General features: G+C 44.7%; 1 protein-coding gene across 8 annotated transcripts in view; it reads left to right on the top strand.

Annotated features, from left to right (window-relative positions):
- Nucleotides 1-6228: 6228 nt before the first annotated feature.
- TTC39B (tetratricopeptide repeat domain 39B) overlaps nucleotides 6229-21663 on the top strand; it is a 149983-nt gene continuing 134548 nt past the window's right edge. For 2 of the 8 annotated variants that reach the window (XM_070248710.1, XM_070248704.1), the window contains exon 1: nucleotides 6229-6497. Coding sequence is in view for 1 of the 8 variants with exons in the window: in XM_070248698.1 (XP_070104799.1) it covers nucleotides 6456-6497 (42 nt within the window). In the remaining 7 variants the exon portion in view is untranslated. Of the gene's footprint in view, nucleotides 6498-6583; nucleotides 6881-21663 lie in introns of those variants that run through there. The other 6 variants (XM_070248698.1, XM_070248699.1, XM_070248695.1 and 3 more) reach the window with 6 other exon arrangements.

Raw genomic sequence — 21663 nt, 5'->3', positions numbered from 1 at the left:
AGACTTGCCCTCTGAAGTTCCTGTTCGCCAAGATTTAGAGAAGCGGTTCTCAAGGTGTGGTTCTTGAATTAGCGGCAGCAGCGGCAGCAGCAACAAGGGGGCCCCACCCCAGACCTACCTCATCAGAAACCCTAGGGGTTCAGGCCATCAATCTGTGTTTTAACAAGCGCTCTAGGTGATTCTGATGCATGGTCAAGTTTGAGAAGCATTGCTTTAGAAACACAGAGTGAATCATTGTAGTGCCGAGTCAAACTGACTTTACAATACAGATGTTACTTATGTGTATGTCTTACAGAGAAGAGTTGTATCTGCGACCCCTTCTCTAGGTAAGTGTAGGAATTGCCTGATATAAACCCAAAGTGCCTAATCAGAAGTGTTGTAAATACCAGGCCTAAAAGAGGTTATGAGAATAGAATTGCTGGAGATGGCCGAAGATAATTACTGGTTTACTAAAACTGTGTATGAAATACAAGGAGAATGTCATTCAAAAAAAGAGGCGAGTGTCCTTCAGAATGTGGAGAATATTTGGACTTGTAGGCCCATAAAAGTCTTTAGCAATGTGAGGGAAAACGTACCAGAAAAGAAGGCACAACAGAACCCACAGAAAGAGGATGTGGGGGAGGTGTCCTCAGAAGAGAAGTTGTACGTGGGCTGCAAAACTGCTGAGTCAGCTACTCCAATCCACCACTAAGCAGAAGTTCTAAATGCTTTACCCATGTGAGTGCAAGGTATATGGGAACCCAGAACATCTAAGAACACTTTGAATTCGATGCTTAGACATTCTGATTTAGGTTTGGTTGCATTTACCCAGCTACTAATTGATTTATCATTCACGTAATAGAAATCTGGAGGTTGGTAGTCAAGTGCTTGTGTGGCAGCTCCACAGTTATCAGGAATCCAGACTCCTTTTCGTTTCACTGTTCTAATTTATGGCTTCTATTCTCAAGGTATTTCTTCATGGTCCAGTAGGGCGGCAGGAGCTCCAACCACCACATGTGTTCCAGCCTGTGGGAAGGAGAAAAGGCAGAGGACAAAAGGGCACGTGCCTCCGTGGAGTTGTTTCCTTGAATAGCCTTCCTGGAAGTCAAATATAGTCTATTTCATTGGCCAGCATTTATTTACATCAGCCATTCCTAGCTGTAAAGGAGTCCTTGAAAATGTCGTCTTTCAACTGGGCACCATGCTGCCCTATATAAAATCAGGCTCTCTTACTAATGGAGCAAAGGGAGAACGGATAGCAGATGGCAGCGAGCAACATCTGCCAGAGAATCCTTATTTATTCTTATTTCTCTTGTTTTAAAATCCTCAGCACTGCACCCTAAGGTCTCATATTGTCAAAGTTTGTCTTTGTTTTGCTTTTCTCTTCTCTGGGTCTCACTTTTCTCATCTGAAAAAACGAGATTAATCTAATTTAAAGAACTATAGTGCAAATAAATAGGAAGGCAATGGGGAAGATTATATATATATGTGTGTGTGAGAAAACAGTAAACATACAACTGATAAACAGGGCAAAATGAGTGTTTACCCAGCTCCAAAGGCCTAGAACAGTGATAGGATTTTTTTTTTCTTTATACTGAGGTCACATTGGTTTATAACAAACATATAAATTTCAGGCGTACATCATTGTATTTCTGCTTCTGTATGGGCTGCATTCTGTTCACCACTACCAGTCTAGTTCCTGTCTATCACCATACTTATGTGCCCCTTTCCGCCTCCCCCACTCCCTTTCCCCTCTGGTAACCACCAATCTATTCTCTGTATCTATGTGTTTATTTGTTTATCTTCCACATACGAGTGAAATCATACAGTAATTGTCTTTCTCTGTCTGACTTACTTCACTTGGCATAATATCCTCGAGGTTCATCCACATTGTCAAAAATGGCAAGATTTTATCTTTTTAGTGGCCAAGTAGTATTCCATTGTTTTTATATACCACCTCTTCTTTATCCATTCATTCATTGATGGACACTTAGTTTGCTTCCAAGTCTTGGCTATTGTGAATAATGGTGCAATGAACATAGGGGTGCATATATCTTTTCAAATTAGTGTTTTCATGTTCTTTGGATAAATACTCAGAAGTGGAATAGCTGGGTCTTATGATAATTCTATTTTTAATTTTTTAAAAAGATTTTATTTTCCCTTTTTCTCCCAACGCCCGCCACCCCCTGCCCCCAGTACATAGCTGTGTATTTTTAGTTGTGGGTCCTTCTAGTTGTGGCATGTGGGACACTGCCTCAGTGTGGCCTGACGAGTGGTGCCATGTCTGCACCCGGGATTCAAATCGGTGAAACCCTGGGCCGCTGAAGCAGAGTGCACGAACTTAACCACTCGGCAGGGGGCCAGCCCCTATTTTTAATTTTTTGAGGAATCTCCATACTGTTTTCCAAAGTGGCTGCCTCAATTTACATTCCCATCAGCAGCCTTTGAGGGTTCCATTTTCTCCACATGCTCTCCAACACTTGTTATTTCTTGTCTTTTTAATAACAGCCATTCTGACAGGTGTGAGGTGATATCTTGTTGTAGTTTTGATTTGCATTTCCCTAATAATTAGTGATGTTGAACATCTCTTCATACGCCTTTTGACCATCTATATATCTTTGGGAAAATGTCTGTAGAACAGGGCTCTTCTTAAGGGAAGATTTCAGCCTCCGCTAGATGAGGGTAGACAAGTTTTTTCCCCCAGCGTCTAAGCCTCTCCCAGGGACATGAGTTAATCCCCTCTACATCACTGAGGAAACTCTAAGTGCTTAGCTCTTGCATAATTTTGAAAAAATGAGTAGGCATTAAAGATAGTCATCGGAGCGTGTGATTGAGAGGGGTGGCTATTTCAGAAGGGGACATTCTCCTTGAGGAGATAAGACATGAACGTGAGACAAAGCCACTGACGACTGCATGATTTACAATAAGCTCTTATTTCATAGATACCAGCATCTAAAAAATTTCATTTTTAAATGCAAAACCATTCTCTCTCCTATTACACAAATAATAAAGATGCAATTTTTATTTAAGTCAAATATCAACAAAAAACCTTACATCCACTAAGAGTAACAGGTTCAGGAATACTAAAGATTAGATTGTCTGCAATATTAGATTTATTTTGAACCCCAAACAGCTCCCAGTAGGTGTGCCTTCCAAATAAAAAAATTCAGACACTGCTCTTGCTTAATCCCTATGCTAGTTACTTTGGGGAAATGGAATATCTGAGTAATCTCACTTGACTGTTAGAGTACAATGTTGTTAGCAAACTGGCAAGAGAAATTCTGTTACAAAAATGAATCCATTCTGGCCGTTCTTTGACAAGAGCTGTTTTATATTTGTGATTCATGATCTTGTAAAATTATCCATGTGCAGGAAAAGAAAGTTGGCACCTGCCAGGAGCAAAGCAAATTAGATTAGATGTTTCAGTGGCTAGAACACATTTATTCATTCAGTGTTTATAATTGGCTTGCTCAGAAAGATGAGTGTTGCCTATCTAGTGACGTGAATTTAAAACAAACAGGGCTTTAGACTTGATCCCTGATATTAAAAAAAAATCCCTACCAAACTTCCTCTATAAGAATAGATCTCTGAAAAATCGACTTGCTTCTCATTATAACATAATCATGCTATAAATAATAATAATAATAATAATAATAATAATTTTTTTAGATTGGCACCTGAGCTAACATCTGTTGTCAATCTTTTTCTTTTTTCTGTTTTTTCTCCCTAAAGCCCCCCAGTACATAGTTGTATATTTTAGCTGTGGGTCCTTCTATTTGTGGCATGTGGGATGGCGCCTCAGCATGGCCTGATGAGTGGTGCAATGTCCATGCCCAGGATTCGAACCAGTGAAACCCTGGGCCGCCGAAGCAGAGCTCGAGAACTTAACCACTCGGCCATGGGGCCTGCCCCCATCATGCTATAAATTAAAGCCAAGTTCTTCTGTATCTCTTCAAATTTGAGGATCTGAAATTCATAAGACACAGACAAAGCATATGGCAGAGGAAGAAGCCACCAATAAATGGTTTCATGTCAAAAAGACGTGATATTAATTTAGGAACCAATGATCTTTCAAAAATGGAATCATGGGGTCTGGCCCCGTGGCACAGCAGTTAAGTTTGCAGGTTCTGCTTCAGCAGCCTGGGGCTCACCGGTTCGGATCCTGGGTGCGGACATGGCACCGCTTGGCACACCATGCTGCGGTAGGGGTCCCACATATAAAGTAGAGGAAGATGGGTACGGATGTTAGCTCAGGGCCAGCCTGCCTCAGTAAAAAGAGGAGGATTGGCCGCAGTTAGCTCAGGGCTAATCTTCCTCAAAGAAAAAAACAACAAAAAAAGAAATCATGAATGAGTAATACAGAGTAGAATCTGGACCCAGACAGGAAATCTAGCCTAAGAAAGTGGAGCATAAACAGAAGGAGGTGGAGGGGAAGAAAGGAAATTCTCAGAGTACTGGCATTAATAACCTCTAGGTCCTTCTAGCCCCATGCATCTGATTCTAACAGCACCCAAAGAATGAGTTGACCAGTTTTAAAAAATGGCTTTATTGAGATATACTGTACGTAACCATAAAATTTATCCATTATAAGTATACAATTCAATGATTTGTAGTAAATTCAGAGTTGTGCAACCATCACCACAAACTGACCCATTTTTTCCTGTTGTTTGTGGGGTACAGCCATTTTATTTTTCTAGTATAAAAGTATACAGTGACTCATTAAAATCCTAGAGCAAGTTTTAAGGAGGCAAAGGTGACTCACTGAAAATGTGTGTGATAGACATGTGCAGACAGCTGCTCTACTGAAACAAGTAGAGAGAAAGAAAGGGAGGGCAGCTGGAGGCAGTGCAGAGCAATGGTTACCACCACGCCCTAGAGTCAGACTGCTGGAGTTCAGATTCCAACATCCCTCTTTGCTTAAGAGCTATCTGAACTCAAGGAAGTTGGTTAAACTCTCTAAGTTTATCTTACTTATCTGTAAGATAACAGTAGCTACTTCATTGTGTTGTGAAGGGTAAATGAGACAACATATGCAAGGGGCTCAGCATAGTCCTGTCATATAGCAAGTACTCAATAAATGTTAGCTATTTTTCTAATTATCACTGGATGAGCATTAAATAGCCTTTTATGAGCCAGATGCAAAAGACCACACGCTCTATGATTCAATTTATATGAAATTGAAATTGAAATATAGAAAGCAGATCAGTGGTTGCCAAAGGCCTGGGAGTGGGGGTAGGAAGTTGACAGCAAAGGGGCATAGGGAACTTTTTGGGGTGTCCTATACTGTGATTGGAATGGTGTTTTGTAAACATTTGTCATGGAATTACTTAAACTTGGTGAATTTTATCGTATGTAAAATAAAGCTGGTCAAAACAACAACAAAAACAACCCTAAAAAATATAGCTTTTAATTTTCCAGTTGGATAATTCAATTATTTTACGTGTTGGAAGCAAGAATCAATTTTTAAACTCGGCCAACAAATATTTGTTGAGCGCCTACTACCTGCAAGGCACTGTTCTAGGTGCTGGGGATACAACCTTGAAGAAGAGGGCCTCCCTACCCTCATGGAGCTTATAGTTCAAGCACGGATTATACACATATATTTGGGGTTACCAAAGGGGTCAGTGTGGGACGCTATGGGGACATAAACGTGACAGGGATGTGGAAGGAAGGGCAGAGGAGCTCTAAGTTGCATAAATGTCTGTCCTGTGGTTTTTCTCTTACTTTTCAAACACATATAGAAGCAAACCCAGTGTCCCTGTATCTGAAGATGATGTCCTTGACCTAGTGTCCGGGCTGGTGGCGTGACAGGGTCCTTTGGGTGACCAGTGCCCATGACCCAAGGCTGCCTTCTAGCCACATCATCTGTGAGACGCAGTGGCCCCCTCTGGCGAGGGAAGGGGACTGGTATTGGCCCAAGGACCAGGTGGACGCTTCCACGAGCCTCAAGGATTGCGCAGCTTTGACCTTGGCCTAGTCAACCCGGCGGAGACTTGGCCGCAGGGGAACGCGAACTCTCTGCGCAGCGCAGCAAGCGGACACCCTCAGGTACGTTCTCAGAAGGTGGGCCGGACCGGCCAAGTCTCTGTCTGCGAAGTGACTCCGCCCACGATGTGGACCCCCCCCCCCATGGGTCCGAGGCCGCTGCAGGCTGGGGGCGGAGACTGTTGCGGGAACCTGGTTGGCTGCTCGGGTCTGAGCCGCGAGGGAGGGCGGGGCGTGGCCTGCGGGGGGCGGAGCTCTCGGCGGGGCGGGCCGCCGGCGCCCGCTCGGGAAATGGGTGCTCTGCGGGTCTGCGGGCGCCGGGGGCGGGGAAAGCGCTCTCCGGGCTGCGCGCTGGCCCCGCCCGGGACCCGGCGGGAGCGCGGGGCCGCCCCTTTCCTCCCTCGCTGGCGCCGGGCTGAGCCCGGAGCCGAGAAAAGGAGTCGGCTCTGAGCTCCTGCTTGATTTTGGGCGGCGGTAGCCGAAGGAGGAACATGGCGCTCGTAGGCAACGGAGAGGAGCTGGAAGCGGACGAGGTACTGGCCGGTGGGAAGTGTGGGTACTGCCCTTGGAGCCCGGGAGGGATGAGCGAGCCCGGCCGGGACGGCCGAGGTCCCGCCCCCTTGGTCCCCGGTCTGGGAGCCTCCCGCCCGGAGGAAGGGGCAGGTCGGGGCATCCGGGCTGGGGCGGTCTGTCCCCGCGGGAGCGAGGAGGTTTCTGCGGCGTTTGGAGCAGAGGCGCTGCCGAGGTTCCGGGCGCCGGCACGGTGGGGTCGTGGGGATGGAGGACACCACGTCCGGTCGGCTGGTGGATGGGTGCGAGCGCGCGGGAGCGGAGGATCCGCAGCACCAAGCTGTTCTGAGCTTCTCCAGGGACGCCTGGGCTTTGTGAGGTCTGACCCCGAAGTCCCGACGCTGGGGTTTGTGGAATCGTCTCTTGACCTGGGAATCTCACCTTCTATGGGAGTTTCCTGGGGGCAGAACCGAAAGGCTTACGGTCGATGATAGGAGAGGAGGGGGACAGCTGGAGGAAGGAAGGAGCCCCAGGGGCATCTGCCCGAGCGGGCAGGGCAGGGGCTGCCGAGGGGCCGGAGGGCTAGGGGACCGGAACAGCAGCCGGGGAACTGGTGCTTTCGTCTCGGTACACGGGTCCCGGGCCTTTCCCAAGCAGGTCCCGTTGTCGGTGGTAGACGGAGGGAAGGCGCTTTGAGAACGACTCCGGTCTCTTGTCTCCTCAACTGTATTTAAATAAGTGGCCACTTCCTCCTGGCTTCCGCGCCGGGGTCTGGGCACCCTGGGGCGGGCGCGCGGGACCTGTTGATTTATTGACTATTCCTTGCAGCGCCGGCAGCGCCGGAGGGACGCGCTCTCTTGCTCTTGAAGTTGAGGCCGGCGGCCGCCGCAGCTTCACCCACGCACAGCTGCTGCTGCTGCCATTTTACCTGACTTAAATTTTACTAGTCGCTGCGTGGGGAGGCTTAGTTTCAAATGATGCAATAGTGGAAGATCTGGAGCAGGCGGGGGAAGCCCTGCCCGTCTCTTCAATGTCGGGAAACTCTTGACAAGGAATACTATGTTTTAAATGTAGCTCTTAAAGTAAAAACAAACAAAACCAAACTACAGCTCCTTTACACGACTGGCAGACAAGAGGGCAAGTCCAGAACCTTCCTTACAGCCTCTCCCTTGCAATAAGGGCCCCGAGACCACAGACCAATGAACTAGAGCTTGCTAGACTACATCTATTTATTGTTGAAACTTTTAAACTATACATAAAGGCAAATGATGAGATAACATTTATTGCTGTTTTTATCTGTGGCAACCTTTATTTACAGCTTTAGGCAGTCTGTTTTGGTATGACCTGGAGCCCGCTGTTTTTCATTCCTCCTGTCTTAACTTCTTTTCGGTCATCAAGGTGCTAACACTTCGATGGTGCTCTGACCCTACGTTCACGCCCTTCCTCAGAAATTTTTGTGGCTCCTTGTTGTGTATTAAATTAAGGATTCATGTAACTGGCATGCAAGGCTCTCTACAGTGTGGTCTCAATCTGATGGCCCAGCCTTGCCCCCAGCTGCTTTTCTGTGTATAACCATTTAGTTTAATCAGTGTTATGCCCGTATTATTAGTGAGGAAACAAGACTGGGAGTAGCTAGTAAATGTGGAGTGAAAGTTTTGAATCCCTAGCCTGCTTATTGAAAAAGGTTGATTAGTCGTAGTGCTGTATGATTGTTTAGACCAGGGCATTGTTGAGAGAGAAAGGGGATGCTATTAATAATTAATGTTTGGACAATAGGTGTAAATTGGGACTGTCCTGGGTGTATGGAGACACATGGCGACCCTAGGTGTGCCCACTGCCTACAAGATGAACCGAAGTTCATTAGCTGGGGAAGGAGGGTTTCAGCTCTGGGGAGGAAGTTAGGTTTCAGAGCCGCAGAGATCCTGGCACATGGATGCTTGGTAAATAGATATTTGTTGAGTGAATGAATGACTGCAGAATAGATGTTGCTTAATGATTTCTCAGTTTTTGCCATAGCTTTAATTTATTTTTTACAGTCAGTAGCCATTAGGCTCCTATTACATGTTAGGTACTATCCTGGTCCTAGGAGATGAACAGAGTACAAACAGAATTTTTTGTTCGTGCCAAGTCCACTTTTTGTCCTGTAAATGGTGCACTGTTTACGCTGTATAAATTTCACACACATTTCGCAAACATTTATTGATTTCACACGTTTGCCCAGTGCTCAAACTGGGAAGGTGCCTTAGAAAGAGAAGACACAGTTTTGGCACTCTAGGCTCTCTGTCTGGGTAGGGAGATATGACATGTGTATAAGAACTCTAGAAAAGAGCTCAAGGCAGAGTAAGCAAGTCAGAAGTAGTGTGCGTTGTAGACTAGGTACCCTTGACTTATTTGTAGCAAGTCCCTCACTTTGAATGGGTCGAAGGGCTCTATCTGTAAGTGAACTTCACTGGGTGACTGAAACTAAAATAGCTTATTTCAACTGGGAAGCGTTCAAACACTTAAATATAAGGTTGGTGGCCTGTGTGGCCACTATTTGATATTCTAGGGAAGTGAAAGGGTGTCACACTCAAAGCAAAAGTGAAGGTGGTGAGGAGGAGATGATATTTGAACTGGGTCTTGGGTGAGCAGGATTGCGTTGGGTGAGCAGGATTGCGTTGGGCGGAGCAAGTGGAATAAGGCACAGGCCTGGGTGGACGCTGAGATGGTTGGGAGTGAGAGCACACCTTGGGTTCAGCAGGGCACCCAGCCTTGGGAGGAGAGCCCTGAGGGCTGAGAGATGTGGAGGAGGAATTGGCCTGGGGGCCTGTTCCCCAGTTTGAGGGTCAGCGGTATGGGGTTGAGGGAGGATTCTGAGTCCCCACAGGGCTCAACCCCGCCCCCGTCATGTGGATGTGGAGGAGGGTGTCTTCACGGAGAATACGTGAACGCCTGAGGCTCACTGTGACTTTTCTTACTGAGGGAGCATGGCCATTTGTTTATGAGTGGGTGAATCTGGGCAAGGTTAGGACAGGGTGTGTGTCCCCCCGCACCCAGCTACCCCCTCCTCCCTTCCAGTCTGCTAGCTCAGGTAAGCTTCTCTAGGCAGGTGTCACTTCTTCCTTGTGTTAGCTGTTGGCCGCCTTATCGTAGTTCCCTGCGGACGGTGCTATTACTAATTATCCACAGGGTGAGCTGATCCTATGAAGCTGATACTGTGAATTCTGTGAGGTTCATGGTTTCCATCCAGCCGCCTGCTGACAGCTCCCCCGCTTCCAGTCTTGGGTGCCCCAGTGGCCATCTCAGTGGGGCGGTCTCCTGAAGCCACTGTGTGCTCACTTCCCAGAAAATGAGTACCTGGAGACTCTCCTGGGCAGTTGTGAGGTCTCCTGGGGAGAGCTTGCCTTTGTCAAACCTCCCTTTGGTTCCTGACTGCATCAGAACTCTCTTCTCCCACCTCTGTGCTTAACGGACATTGGTTGTGCACCTAGAGATACTCTGGCCAGTTGGCCGCATTGGTTAGGTCCCCTCCCCAAAGGGACTCCTCAAATTTTGAGTGCCTGGCAGTTCATAATGCCATTATGCATCCTAATCTTTTTGTTCGAAGACTCTGGGTATGTAGTAAATGCTTTCTTGCTGAGATCTGTGGACATGTCCCATTGGTATTGCTGATATTATGCTGAAATATACACAGGGTCTACATCATTTAAAATATTTTAGTGAAATAATGCATTATATATGGTTGTTGGGTCTGATTGTAGCTAGTAAGCGAGAAGAATTATTCAGTCTAATTTAACATGTTGAATGTTGTGCCAGGTGCTAGAGCGGCGGACATAGCTAGAGCAGCAGACATAGCTCTTGTCGTAAGTTGTGGTCTAGTGGGGGATGGGGGCAGGGGTGTAGACAAATAGAGGCAATATCTATGCTGAGAACCATGGAGGAGGGATGGCAGGAGGCTTCAGGAGCACAGAGGAGGGCACCTCACCCAGGGGGCTGGGTGGTCAGGGATGGCTTCCTGGAGGAGTTGATTTCTTAGAAATTCTGCGTCTTGCAAGATGAGTAAGGGTTAGCCTTATAAAAGAGAATTGGGTACGAGGGGAGCTCTTGAAGTGTATCCCATGGAGGGGACTAGCAGGCATAAGGTAGGAGGTGAGGGAGAGCTTGTGGTGCTCTGGGTGCCAGCAAATGAGGCTGGCAGGGTAGGAAGGCTGTTCCAAATCTTTCATGCCGGATCGTGGCTGTCTTGGTGTGTATTGAAGGACTGAAGCTGAGGAGAGGGGAGCAGAGATCAGCGCTGCAGGCGGCTCTCACTGCCAGTGCAAAGTCTGATCGGAGGGAGCCCAGACTGGAGGTGGGGAGGCAGGTGGTTTTCTGGTGTTTTGTTCTGTTTGTTGAATGACTGTTACAGCCCACTGAAGGCCCACTGTGTGCAGAGGTGGCTAAGTATGGGGATAACATGATGGGTCAGGTCTGGTTTTAGACACACAGACAGCTCTGACCCGGAGTGTAGGGAGTTCAGGGAGAGTGTAAGCAGGCCTGGAGCAGCTGGGAGGAGAGAGCTTTCAAGGGGGCAGTCACCCACGGCATCACGGTCAGGGCATGCTCCCGCCCCCGCGTCAGCCGACTTGATGTCCAGACTGAGTTTTGTCTGCCCAGCTGTGTGACTTAGAGCAAGTCTTTTAACCCTTTTGGGCTTTAGTTTCCTCATAGGAAGCATGAAGGAATTGACATTGGTGATCTATTTCTGAAGTTCTTCTCAGCTTTGACATCTGTGATGGAGAAGGCGACATTGGATCTGGACATTGAGGGGTGAAATTTCAGCAGGCAGCGAAGGAGCAGATCGTTGCTTCATGCTTGCAGGCAGACAGAGTAGCAGGGGGAACACGCTCAGGCGTGCATGACGAGCGATGGAGGCCGTTGTGCTGAAGCAGAGAGTGAGCAGGAGCTCTGTGCCTGAGGCAGGAGAGCAGTGCTGTGTGTGCTCCAGCCAATTTTGATAGGACTTGAATGCTCAGCTAAGGAGTTTGGGTTTGCTCTTTTTTGTTTTCTTTTTTTGGCAGTAGGGAGACACGTATCCTCCCTTATCTGGAGAATGTTTTTCTTTTTCTTTTTTTTTTTTGATAAAGGAAGCAATGATGATCTCATTTCTTGGTTTCGCTTTCTCGTTTCCCAACCCCATTTCCAAAGTACAGTTTTAAACTGATGACTGTGAACTGCGATGCAGTGGTGAAAGAGACAGACTAGTCAGACGCCTTTGAGTAATTCCATCGGCTTCTGTTTCACCACGTAGACTCCTACCCTTGGCTGAGTTCTGAGATACAGAACTTGACCCTCCACTCTGGTGTGGTCAGCAGGAGCGTCGGGGTTTCTGGGACCGTCTCCTCGGTCCTCCTTTCTCCATCTTTGCTTCCTTAGACCACTTTTCCCCAGAGTTCTAGGGTTCTTGGTCTTTCTTCAACACATGAGTTCCAGTCATTTCACTCAGACTAAAGAAAACAGATCTCAGATTCTCACATCATTTTTTCAGGCCAAATGGAGTCTGATCTTTTGGAGAGGAGGTGAGCAAGGCAGATGACACAGTGGGAGAGACCCGAAGAGAGGGGATGAGGCCTGACTCCAGAACCCTCTCCCAGAAGCACTCGTAGGTCATCATCTGTGCAAAATCATGCAACAGGTGCTCTTTGGCCAAGAACAGCTACCCCTGGCGCAGAGTAGTACGAGCTTCGGAGGAGCAGCCAGCTTGGGTTCAGATCCTGTCTTCCCATTTGCTGTGTGACCTTGGGCACGTTATTTTAACTTATCTGATGATCTTCATTTATGAAATGGTAATAATGATACCTACCCCATAAGGCTGGCGATAAGGATGAAATAAGAGCCCACTTTACAAGCACCTGGCACATAGAAGTACTCTGAAAATGCTAGTTCTCTTTTCCCTTTATGTTTTTACCTTAAGATATGGCCGCCACTGTTCATTATATTTATGGATTTGATGAAGAATCTGCAGCACATGTTTTAGTGTGTTCAAATATGGTTTTACTTTATTTCTGCAGTCAATGGAGAAGAAAATTCTGAACGTGCGCACGTCCTACAAACAGACAGGAAGTGATCTATCCAAGGTCACTTAGCTCACTTAGGCACAGAATCTGAGTTAGAAGCCAAGTGCTCTACCTGTACATTCAGTATCTTTTCCACGAGGTCAGAGGGTGGCAAGTTTCACCAGAAGGAGAAATTTATCCTGCCCCCCTCCTGCCTGTTTTTGTAGATACAGTTTTAGTGGTACACAGTTGTGCGCATTCATTTAGGCTTTGCCTATGGCTGCTCTCACACTGCAATGGCAGAGGTGATTAGTCGGGAAACAGACTGGATGGCCCACATGGCCTAAATATTTATTGATTCTTTACAGAAAAAGCTTGCTGACCCCTGTACTAGGTGATTTCAAGGGCTATACATAAATTTGTTTATAATGTGGTCTAAACCTTGTGCATTAAGTTTGCTTATTTCCTTAATACTCATATAGGCATCAAAAACTAGGAAGAAATGGATATCTATTTGATGCATCCCATGAAGTTGTATGGTACAAGTTCTGGAGTCAGATGGACACGGGTTTGAATCCTTGCTCCTCCATATACAACCTTGGATAAGTTAATCTCTTTAAGCTTCAGTTTCTTCCTCTGTAAAATAGAGATAATCGAATCTACTTCAGAGGGTTATTGTTGAGGATTAAAGCCTATAAAGTCTTAGCGTATGGGGTGCAAATGTTGACTCTTAGCACTATTATCATCAAGGTTGCACTATGGTTATTAAGACTGTTTGACATTGGTTTCCCAACGGTGTAAGGAGCTGGCCTCACTCAAAGCTTGGCCCATGGAGAGTCTTGCACAACTCCTCTTCTGCCATTGGATTTCTTTAGGATAGAAGCACCTCTCAGGCTAATCCCAGCCTCCAGCTGCCTCAGTTCTGCAAATTTACAGTCCCCACACCTTTCCCTCCCTCAGGGGAGATGGGAAACCACTTACCACAAAAGAGAGTGGTGAACATGCGCCCAAATGGCCATCTGTTTAAGCAAAGCACTGTTAGTATCGGTCAGCAAGGGGAGTGGCAATGTCAGCAATATTTTGAAAACGGCCTTTGCCTGCCAACACATAGGTGGTATGTATAGTCACTTCTGGCTTCTCCAAACGTTTTGCTCTGTGGGATGGTTCCCTCTTTGACTCTGGTGAATGTCATAACCTTCTTACAGGGTTTTCATTTAGTAGCTGGATGTTAATAGGTGACTATGACCTGTAAAAGGTATGTTTGTGTTCATTGCCTTAGTGTAAGAGGTTAAAAGGTAGAGGAGGTGACAATGTATGTGCACTCCTGGGCCCTGGAGGGGGCTTGAGGGTTCTTGCTCTATCCCAGAGCAATGTGCCATGCCAGACTGCTCTTTCTAAAGTTCAAGTCCATTTTCACCTTGCTGCTTAAAATCTGTCACAGCTTCTCACTGCCTTTGAGGTAGTTTGCAAACACGTTAGCATGGCATTTAAGGCCTTACTTAGGATCTAGCTCAAGCATTCTCACACTTAATGTGCACAGATCCCCTGGTTAGGGGAGTGGGTGACTGCTTAAGATGCATGTTCCTAGGGCCCACCATGAGCCATTCTTAGTAGGTCTGGGGTGGTTCCCAGAAGTTTGGAATCTTACATGACCTTTAGCATCAGCCATGCTGAAGTGCTTGGAGTTTCCCTTCCAAAAGGTCCCAAAAGGTCAGTCCTTTCTCACTTCCCAGCTTTTTATATGCTGTTCCCTCACTTGGTGATTCTTCATCTCAGAGGAGAAATATTCCTCTTTTGGCATACTTGCTACAGCACCCAACATGGATGGGATGTAGGTACCCGGTTGTTCCAGAAGGAAAGGGTGGTCCTTCTTTTCCATAGAAACCAGCAAAGGAACTCTCTTTAGTGATTTCTAACAATGTGATATTTTTGTCCTCTCAACCAGGAAGAAGAATTTACCACCATAATCTATTAGCATCATCTCAGTACACGTGAAAAAACCCCAAAAACCAGCTTTATTGGGGTGTAATTTACATACCATAAAATTCACTCCTTTCAAGTGTACAATTCAGTGATTGTTAGTAAATTTACAGAATTGTGCAAGTGATCACCACAATTTAATTTTTAAAATTGAAATATAATTGACATACAACATTTGTTAGTTTTAGATGTACAAAATAATGATTCGATATTTGTATATATGGCAAAATGATTGTCACATTGTCTAGTTAACATCTGTCACCATACATAGTTACAAATCTTTTTTATTGAGATGAGAACTTTTAAGATATACTCTCTTAGCAACTTTCAAATATGCAATACAGTATTATTAACTATAATCGCCACGTTGTACATTACATCCCCATGACTGACTGACTTTTTAACTGGAAAAATAGGCTCAAGCCACATGAACACCCCAGTCCACATGGATAATTTGTCCAATTTGCAAGCAAGCAGATGTGTAGTGTGAATAGATGATGGTTTTTCCTGATTTTCTAGTTTATCCCCCAAGGCAGATACTATTTATCCAACATGTTTAGCTTCCTAATAGAAGGATGAACAAGCAATTGCATGTCAAAGCCATTACCAATTGAATACAAGGGACTGTCACCATAGCTACAATCTCAAGTAGGGCAAAGGGTCAAATGAAATCAGCCTCTTTTCAGGCACCCTTGAATTTCAGACTTGTTTTGTCTGTTCCTAGGCAGGCATGTGGGAGGCAGGAAAGAACGTGGATGAGCTTGCAGGTTAGCAGACACGGGTTGGGTTCTGCCACTTGCAAGTTACTTAATCTCTCTGTGAGAGTCAGTTTCCTCATCAGTAATGCCCACTTGGTAGAGTCGCTGTATGCATTCCTGGCACCTTACCCAGTGCGGACTATACTAGAAATGTTTAGTTGCAGCCATTAATTTGAATAGCAACTCTGTATAGATTTTCCTTTTGATCACATTTAGCTGGGTAGAGTTTTACAGAGCAGGAAAGAAATCACAGTAAGATTGTATCAAATACTGCAACTAGCCATATTGAACATCCTGATATTAAATATTCATTTGCTGATGTTAATTTTAAGATTTAGTTTTGGGAAAGAAGGCTTTGTTTTTGTTTTATTTTTAAATGCAAACAGTGGTAGATGTCATTTTGGAGAACTGGCTCACGTCAAAGAGCAGAAGGCCCTGGGAACCATCATTTCCTCACTCCTAACAGTGGGGCTAAATGAGATAATGTATGCAGTGTAGGTGGGGTGGATGGGGAGCATTCATAGAATGAGGATGATTATCATTTATTGAGACACTTCATGCTTTTAGAAGCCTGAGGTGTTCATATTTCTCACAGTTTGCCTATTCAGTAATAATAACGTGTGTATGTGGTATTTCTCACAACTTTTCAAAATAGAAAACACTGAGATTCTTGGAATTGTCTTTCATCAGACAAAGCAAACCTAGTCTGATTTCATAAATAGTAGACATGACTTTACTAAAGGGGAGGCTCCACAAATCTAATCATACCACTAAGTATATTAGAAATTTAAAACTAAAGCTACTAGCTTAGAAAGAATCATTTTTTTTCTTCTAAAGACTTACTGGTTAGTAGTTTATGGAGGAGGGGGTTATATTTCAACTTAGACAAGAGCCCCCCGTTTGATGTACATAAGCCCTGTCCATGTCAGAACTGCCGGTCTGCATGCCTGGGGGAGCAGGTTTCACATGGCAATAGATTAGGCCAGTACATTTTAAGACCACGGGACGTGTGATATGCTTAAATGAACTCCTGTCTCTTTGTTACAGATCGCAAAGCATCTCATTTCAGTTGTGGCAATTTGGAGACAGTCGTCCTTTCTGTAATTATTTCAGGAGCAAACATAAGGCTTTGGGGGAACAATTTAAAACAACATTGCTCAGGCAAAGGAAACCATGAACAAAATGATAAGACAACCCACCAACTGGGAGAAAATCATATATCCAACAAGGGGTTGATTTCCAAAATATATAAAGAACTCATACAACTCAACAACAAGAAAACAGCCCGATCAAAAAATGGGCAGAGGATGTGAACAGAGATTTTTCCAAAGGAGATTTACAGATGGCCAACAGGCACATGAAAAGATGTTTAACATCACTAATTATTAGGGAAATGCAAATCAGAACTATAATGAGATATTACATTACACCTGTCAGAATGGCTATAATTAACAAGAAAAAAATTAACAAATGTTGGAGAGGATATGGAGAAAAGGGAACCCTCATACACTGCTGGGGGGAATGCAAACTGGTGTAGCCACTGTGGAAAACAGTGTGGAGATATCTCAAAAAATTAAAAATAGAACTACCATATGATCCAGCCATCCCACTACTGGGTATTTATCCAAAGAACATGAAATCAACAATACAAAGAGATTTATGCACCCCTATGTTCATTGTACCGTTATTCACAATAGCCAAGATGTGGAAGCAACCCAAGTGCCAAGTGCCCAATGGCTGATGAATGGATAAAGAAGATGTGGTATATATATATACAGTAGAACACTACTCAGCCATAAAAAGAGATGAAATCTTGCCATTTGTGACAACATGGATGGACCTTGAGGGTATTATGTTAAGTGAAATAAGCCAGACAAAGACAAATATCATATTATTTCACTCACATGTGGAAGGTAAACAAACATCTGGATAAGGAGAACAGATTAGTAGTTACCAGAGGGGAAGGGGGTTTGGGTGTGGGTGAAATGGGTAAAGGGCACATATCTATGGTGATGGATAAAAACTAGACTATTGGGAGTGAGCAAGATGCAGTCTATACAGAAACTGATAAATAATAATGTACACCTGAAATTACACATTAGAAACCAATATGACCTCAATAAAATAATTAAAAAAATATTTTTTTTGAGGAAGATTAGCCCTGAGCTAACTGCTGCCAATCCTCCTCCTTTTGTTGAGGAAAACTGGCCCTGAGCTAACATCCATGCCCATCTTCCTCTATTTTATATGTGGGACACCTACCACAGCATGGCTTGATGAGCGGTGCCATGTCCGCACCCGGGATCCGAACCGGTGAACCAGTGAACCCCAGGCTGCTAAAGCAGAATGTGTGCACTTAACCACTGCACCACCTGGCTGGCCCCCCAAAATATTAATAAAACAATATTGCTCAACCACCATGCCTCACACTTGACTTTCCCTCAATTTACCCTTCTTTGCTCCCACATCTCTGTCATCAGCTAGTCTTGTTGAGTCTACTTCCAAAACATGGCTCCTTCGTGCATATTCTCTGCATCTCCACGGTCCCCCTAGTCCGTGCCACCGTCTTCTCATGCCTGCGCCTCTGGGAGAGCATCCTAACTGCTCTGCCGTCTTCCTCTCTGCCTTCTGCAGTCCACCTGCCACTCTGCAGCCCAAGAGCTCCTTTACAAACATTAAGACATGTTACTTCCTTGCTTACAACTTTTAAGTGTCTTTCCATAACATTTTAAGATTTTATTTTTTTTCCTTTTTCTCCCTAAAGCCCCCCGTTACACAGTTGTATATTTTTAATTGTGGGTCCTTCTAGTTGTGGCGTGTGGGATGCTGCCTCAGCATGTCTTGATGAGCGGTGCCATGTCCCTGCCCAGGATCCGAACCGGCAAAACCCTGGGCTGCCGAAGTGGAGTGCGCGAACTTAACCACTTGGCCAAGGGGTCGGCCCCCTAACATTTAGAAGAAAATCCACACTCCTTTCTGTGTTCTCCATAGTCTGGCTTTTGCTTTCTTCCTCCAGCTCATCTCTCCTGTCCTCTCCTCTTCGTTCCTCTGCTGTAGCCACCCTAGCTTCTGTTAGGTTTTTGAACATGCCCAGTTCTTCTCCACTGCGGTATTCTTGCATGGGTGTTTCCCCAGCCTGGCCGACTTCACCAGGCCTCCACGTCATCAGCTCCTTCTCATCTTTCCATCCTCACTTTAAAGATCAGGTTCCAAGTGCAGCTTCCCCCGGTTCCATCTTCAAAGCAGCCTTTCTCTTTTTCTATTACGCATCCTGTTTATTTCCTCTCAGATATGATCACAGTCAGTATTATCCTGTTTGTTTATTTTCTTCGTATCTGTCTCACTCCATCAGGTTTCAGTGCAGGAAGCAGAAACTGCTGTAGGTAGTTTGTCAGAAGAGTTTAAGAAGGGAATGAGGGGCTGAAGGACTGTTTTAGGTGGGGCCTCTCAGAGTGCCCCTCAGTCTCATCCAGAACTGACCCACTAGGGGAGGTGCTCGTATTCTGTGGCTTATGATTCTAGAACTAAGAGTGCACAGTACTTTGCGGTAGCTGTGATCCAGGTATTGGGAATCTGGAATCGAGAAATTTCTGCTGCCACTGCTTTTTATATGCAGGGAGCTGGAAAATGAACTCTGGACCACTGCTGTTGAAACAGCCTCAGCTTCCTCACCCTTGTTTGACAGCAGAAAAGTTCAGAAAGGGGCAGGAAAATGACCTCTGCCTTTTGGATCTTGCACAGGTATATCTCAACGGTGCAACCTTGTTTTTACCCAGGGTCAATTCACTCCTCTACGGCTGCAAATCTATAAGGTTCTCAGAAGCTCCTGTCTCTGTGAATTGTACTGAGTTCCTCAAGTTTCTGTTATGACCAACCAAAATTCTGTTACAATTGATTCGTTCTATTGTCTCCAGCTGTTTCTCAGCTTCGTAATTTTGCCAGTGCTTTATTTTCAGATTGGCTGCACATTTTCACCAGTTTTCACAGTAGATAGCTCTCTCTCTCCCTTAATTAAAAAAAAAAACTATTTAAAGAGACTGTTAAAGTTTAGAGGTCTGTTATTCTGATATAAATCCAACCATCCTTTAGGTCCCCCTCCAAGTATTTAGATCAATGAGTAAACAGCTAAGAATTAATAGTGAAACGTAGCCTCAGGTGGCAGCCAATCAGGCAGACCCTTAATATTCTCATTTGAATAAAGTTTGTTCTGTAATGTACATTGGTCTGTTAAGTATGTAGGTCAGTGGTTGCATACATCAGTTTTCATTAGGGGAATCAGAAAAAGAATTTAATCTTATTGCTAAAGTTTAAATATGCCTTAACCTTGTAAGATTCCTTGGCAAAACAATTCTCGCAATAAGCAAGTTCTAGGTATTAGAATATGCTCAGAGTGGGGTAAATAGGGAGAAATTTAAAAGTTGCCTTGGCCAAATATGGGACAATTTGAGCTTAAAAATAATTAAGGACGGTAATATATTATAGGCCATTTTGAATGCTAGGAGTCCTTGAGTCCAGACTGACGGTAACTAACTCGGTATATAAGTGCGGGTAGGAGGGCTTTTACTTCCAGTAGGATGCCAAAGGTGCACTGGTGAAAGCAGAGGGAGTCTTGGAGCTGGAAAATCAGTTTTGAGCTCTCACAGTCAAGATCGAGTCAGGCGGCTCTCATCATAGTGCTGAATCCAGGGCAAATTTGGGTGAGGAGCATATTTACCTGGTCTTATACTGTCTCACCACAGACTCCTTATTAATTGTAAGACTGTGCAGTGGAGAAATCAGACCAGACCTTAGCCAGGTGATCAAAGTTAATATCACCAGTGGGGCCAGATGACTATCTGTGCCTCCAGATATAAATGACCTGACAAGGACACCATGTCCCTTCTGTAGTAGTCTAACCTGAATCAATCACGAGGAAACATCTGAGAAAGTTTATTTTTATTTATTTATTTTTGAGGAAGATTAGCCCTGAGCTAACATCTGCTGCCAATCCTCCTCTTTTTGCTGAGGAAGACTGGCCTTGAGCTAACATCCATGACCATCTTCCTCTACTGAGAGTGGAACACCTACCACAGCATGGCTTGCCAAATGGTGCCGTGTCCGCACCTGGGATCCAAACCCGCAAACCCCGGGCCGCCGAAGTGGAACGTGCGCACTTAACCGCTGTGCCACCGGTCCAGCCCCTCAGAGAAACTTTAAATGAAGATTCTATTTAGAAGGAGGGGAGAGCTGTATTCTCCAAAAATGTCAGCGTCATAAAAGACAAAGGCGGTGAGCATGTTCCAGATGAAAGGAAATAAAGAAGACGTGATAACTGAATGCTAGAATGGACCTGAGACTACTCCTGTACTGTAGAGGGGAAATGCTATAAAGGAAAATTGTTGGGTCAGTTGACAAAATTGGAATATGGAGAGTAGTTGAAAGTAGTTAAATTTACTGAAGTGGATAACTGCGCTCTGGTTATGTAAGAGAATATCCTTATTTTTAGGAAATACACACTGAAGTATTTAGAGGTAAAGGGCTAGATTATGTGTAACTTACTCTCAAATGGCTCAGAAAATAAAATCTTAGCTAGGAAGCTAGATAGAGAAGATGAGATTGGGAAGTGGGGAGGGAGAGGAAGGAGCGGATTATAAAGCAAATGGGGCAAAATATTAACAATAGATGAATCTGGATAAATGGCACACAGGTATTCTTTTTACTCTCCTAATTCTGGCAACTTCTCTGTAAGTTTGAAATTATTTCTAAATAATTTCTAAAATTTCAAAAAAGTTATCCAGGGATTGGAAGTGCTGTTCACTTATAGTACTGGGCAGGAAAGGATCTGGGTCATAAAACAAATTTAGTTGAAATGTCATGTTACTTTACTGTGCTTGAGTTTTTTTCTAGGTATATTGGATCTGCTTATCTCAAAGTTATGTTTTAACCTTTTTTTTATTGTTCAAGTTGTTCATTATTTTTTACATTGCACAAATAATACATAAAAGCATTTAAAAGAATTTTTTTTTTAACTTTTTTTTTTTGAGGAAGATTAGCCCTGAGCTAACTACTGCCAATCCTCCTCTTTTTGCTGAGGAAGACTGGCCCTGAGCTAACATCCATGCCCATCTTCCTCTACTTTCTATGTGGGATGTCTACCACAGCATGGCTTTTTGCCAAGCAGTGCCATGTCGGCACCCAGGATCCAAACTGGCGAACCTTGGGTCGCCGAGAAGTGGAACATGCGAACTTAACCACTGTGCCACTGGGCCGGCCCCCATAAAAGCATTCTTGTTGTAGAAGATTTAAATCATTCAGAAGCTAGAATATGATCTTTCCCTTTGCTATTTCCTCCTTCCCCTCCTCAGAAGAAATCAGGATTGAGTTTTTATAAATGTAAGTGGGTTCTTAGACCATACACCTTTCCCAGGACAAGGCTTTTTGTTTAATATTTCTTAGAG

This window comes from Equus caballus, chromosome 23 (assembly GCF_041296265.1).
Source record: "Equus caballus isolate H_3958 breed thoroughbred chromosome 23, TB-T2T, whole genome shotgun sequence".
Classification (NCBI taxonomy): domain Eukaryota; kingdom Metazoa; phylum Chordata; class Mammalia; order Perissodactyla; family Equidae; genus Equus; species Equus caballus.
This window is presented reverse-complemented; position numbering and strand designations above follow the sequence as displayed.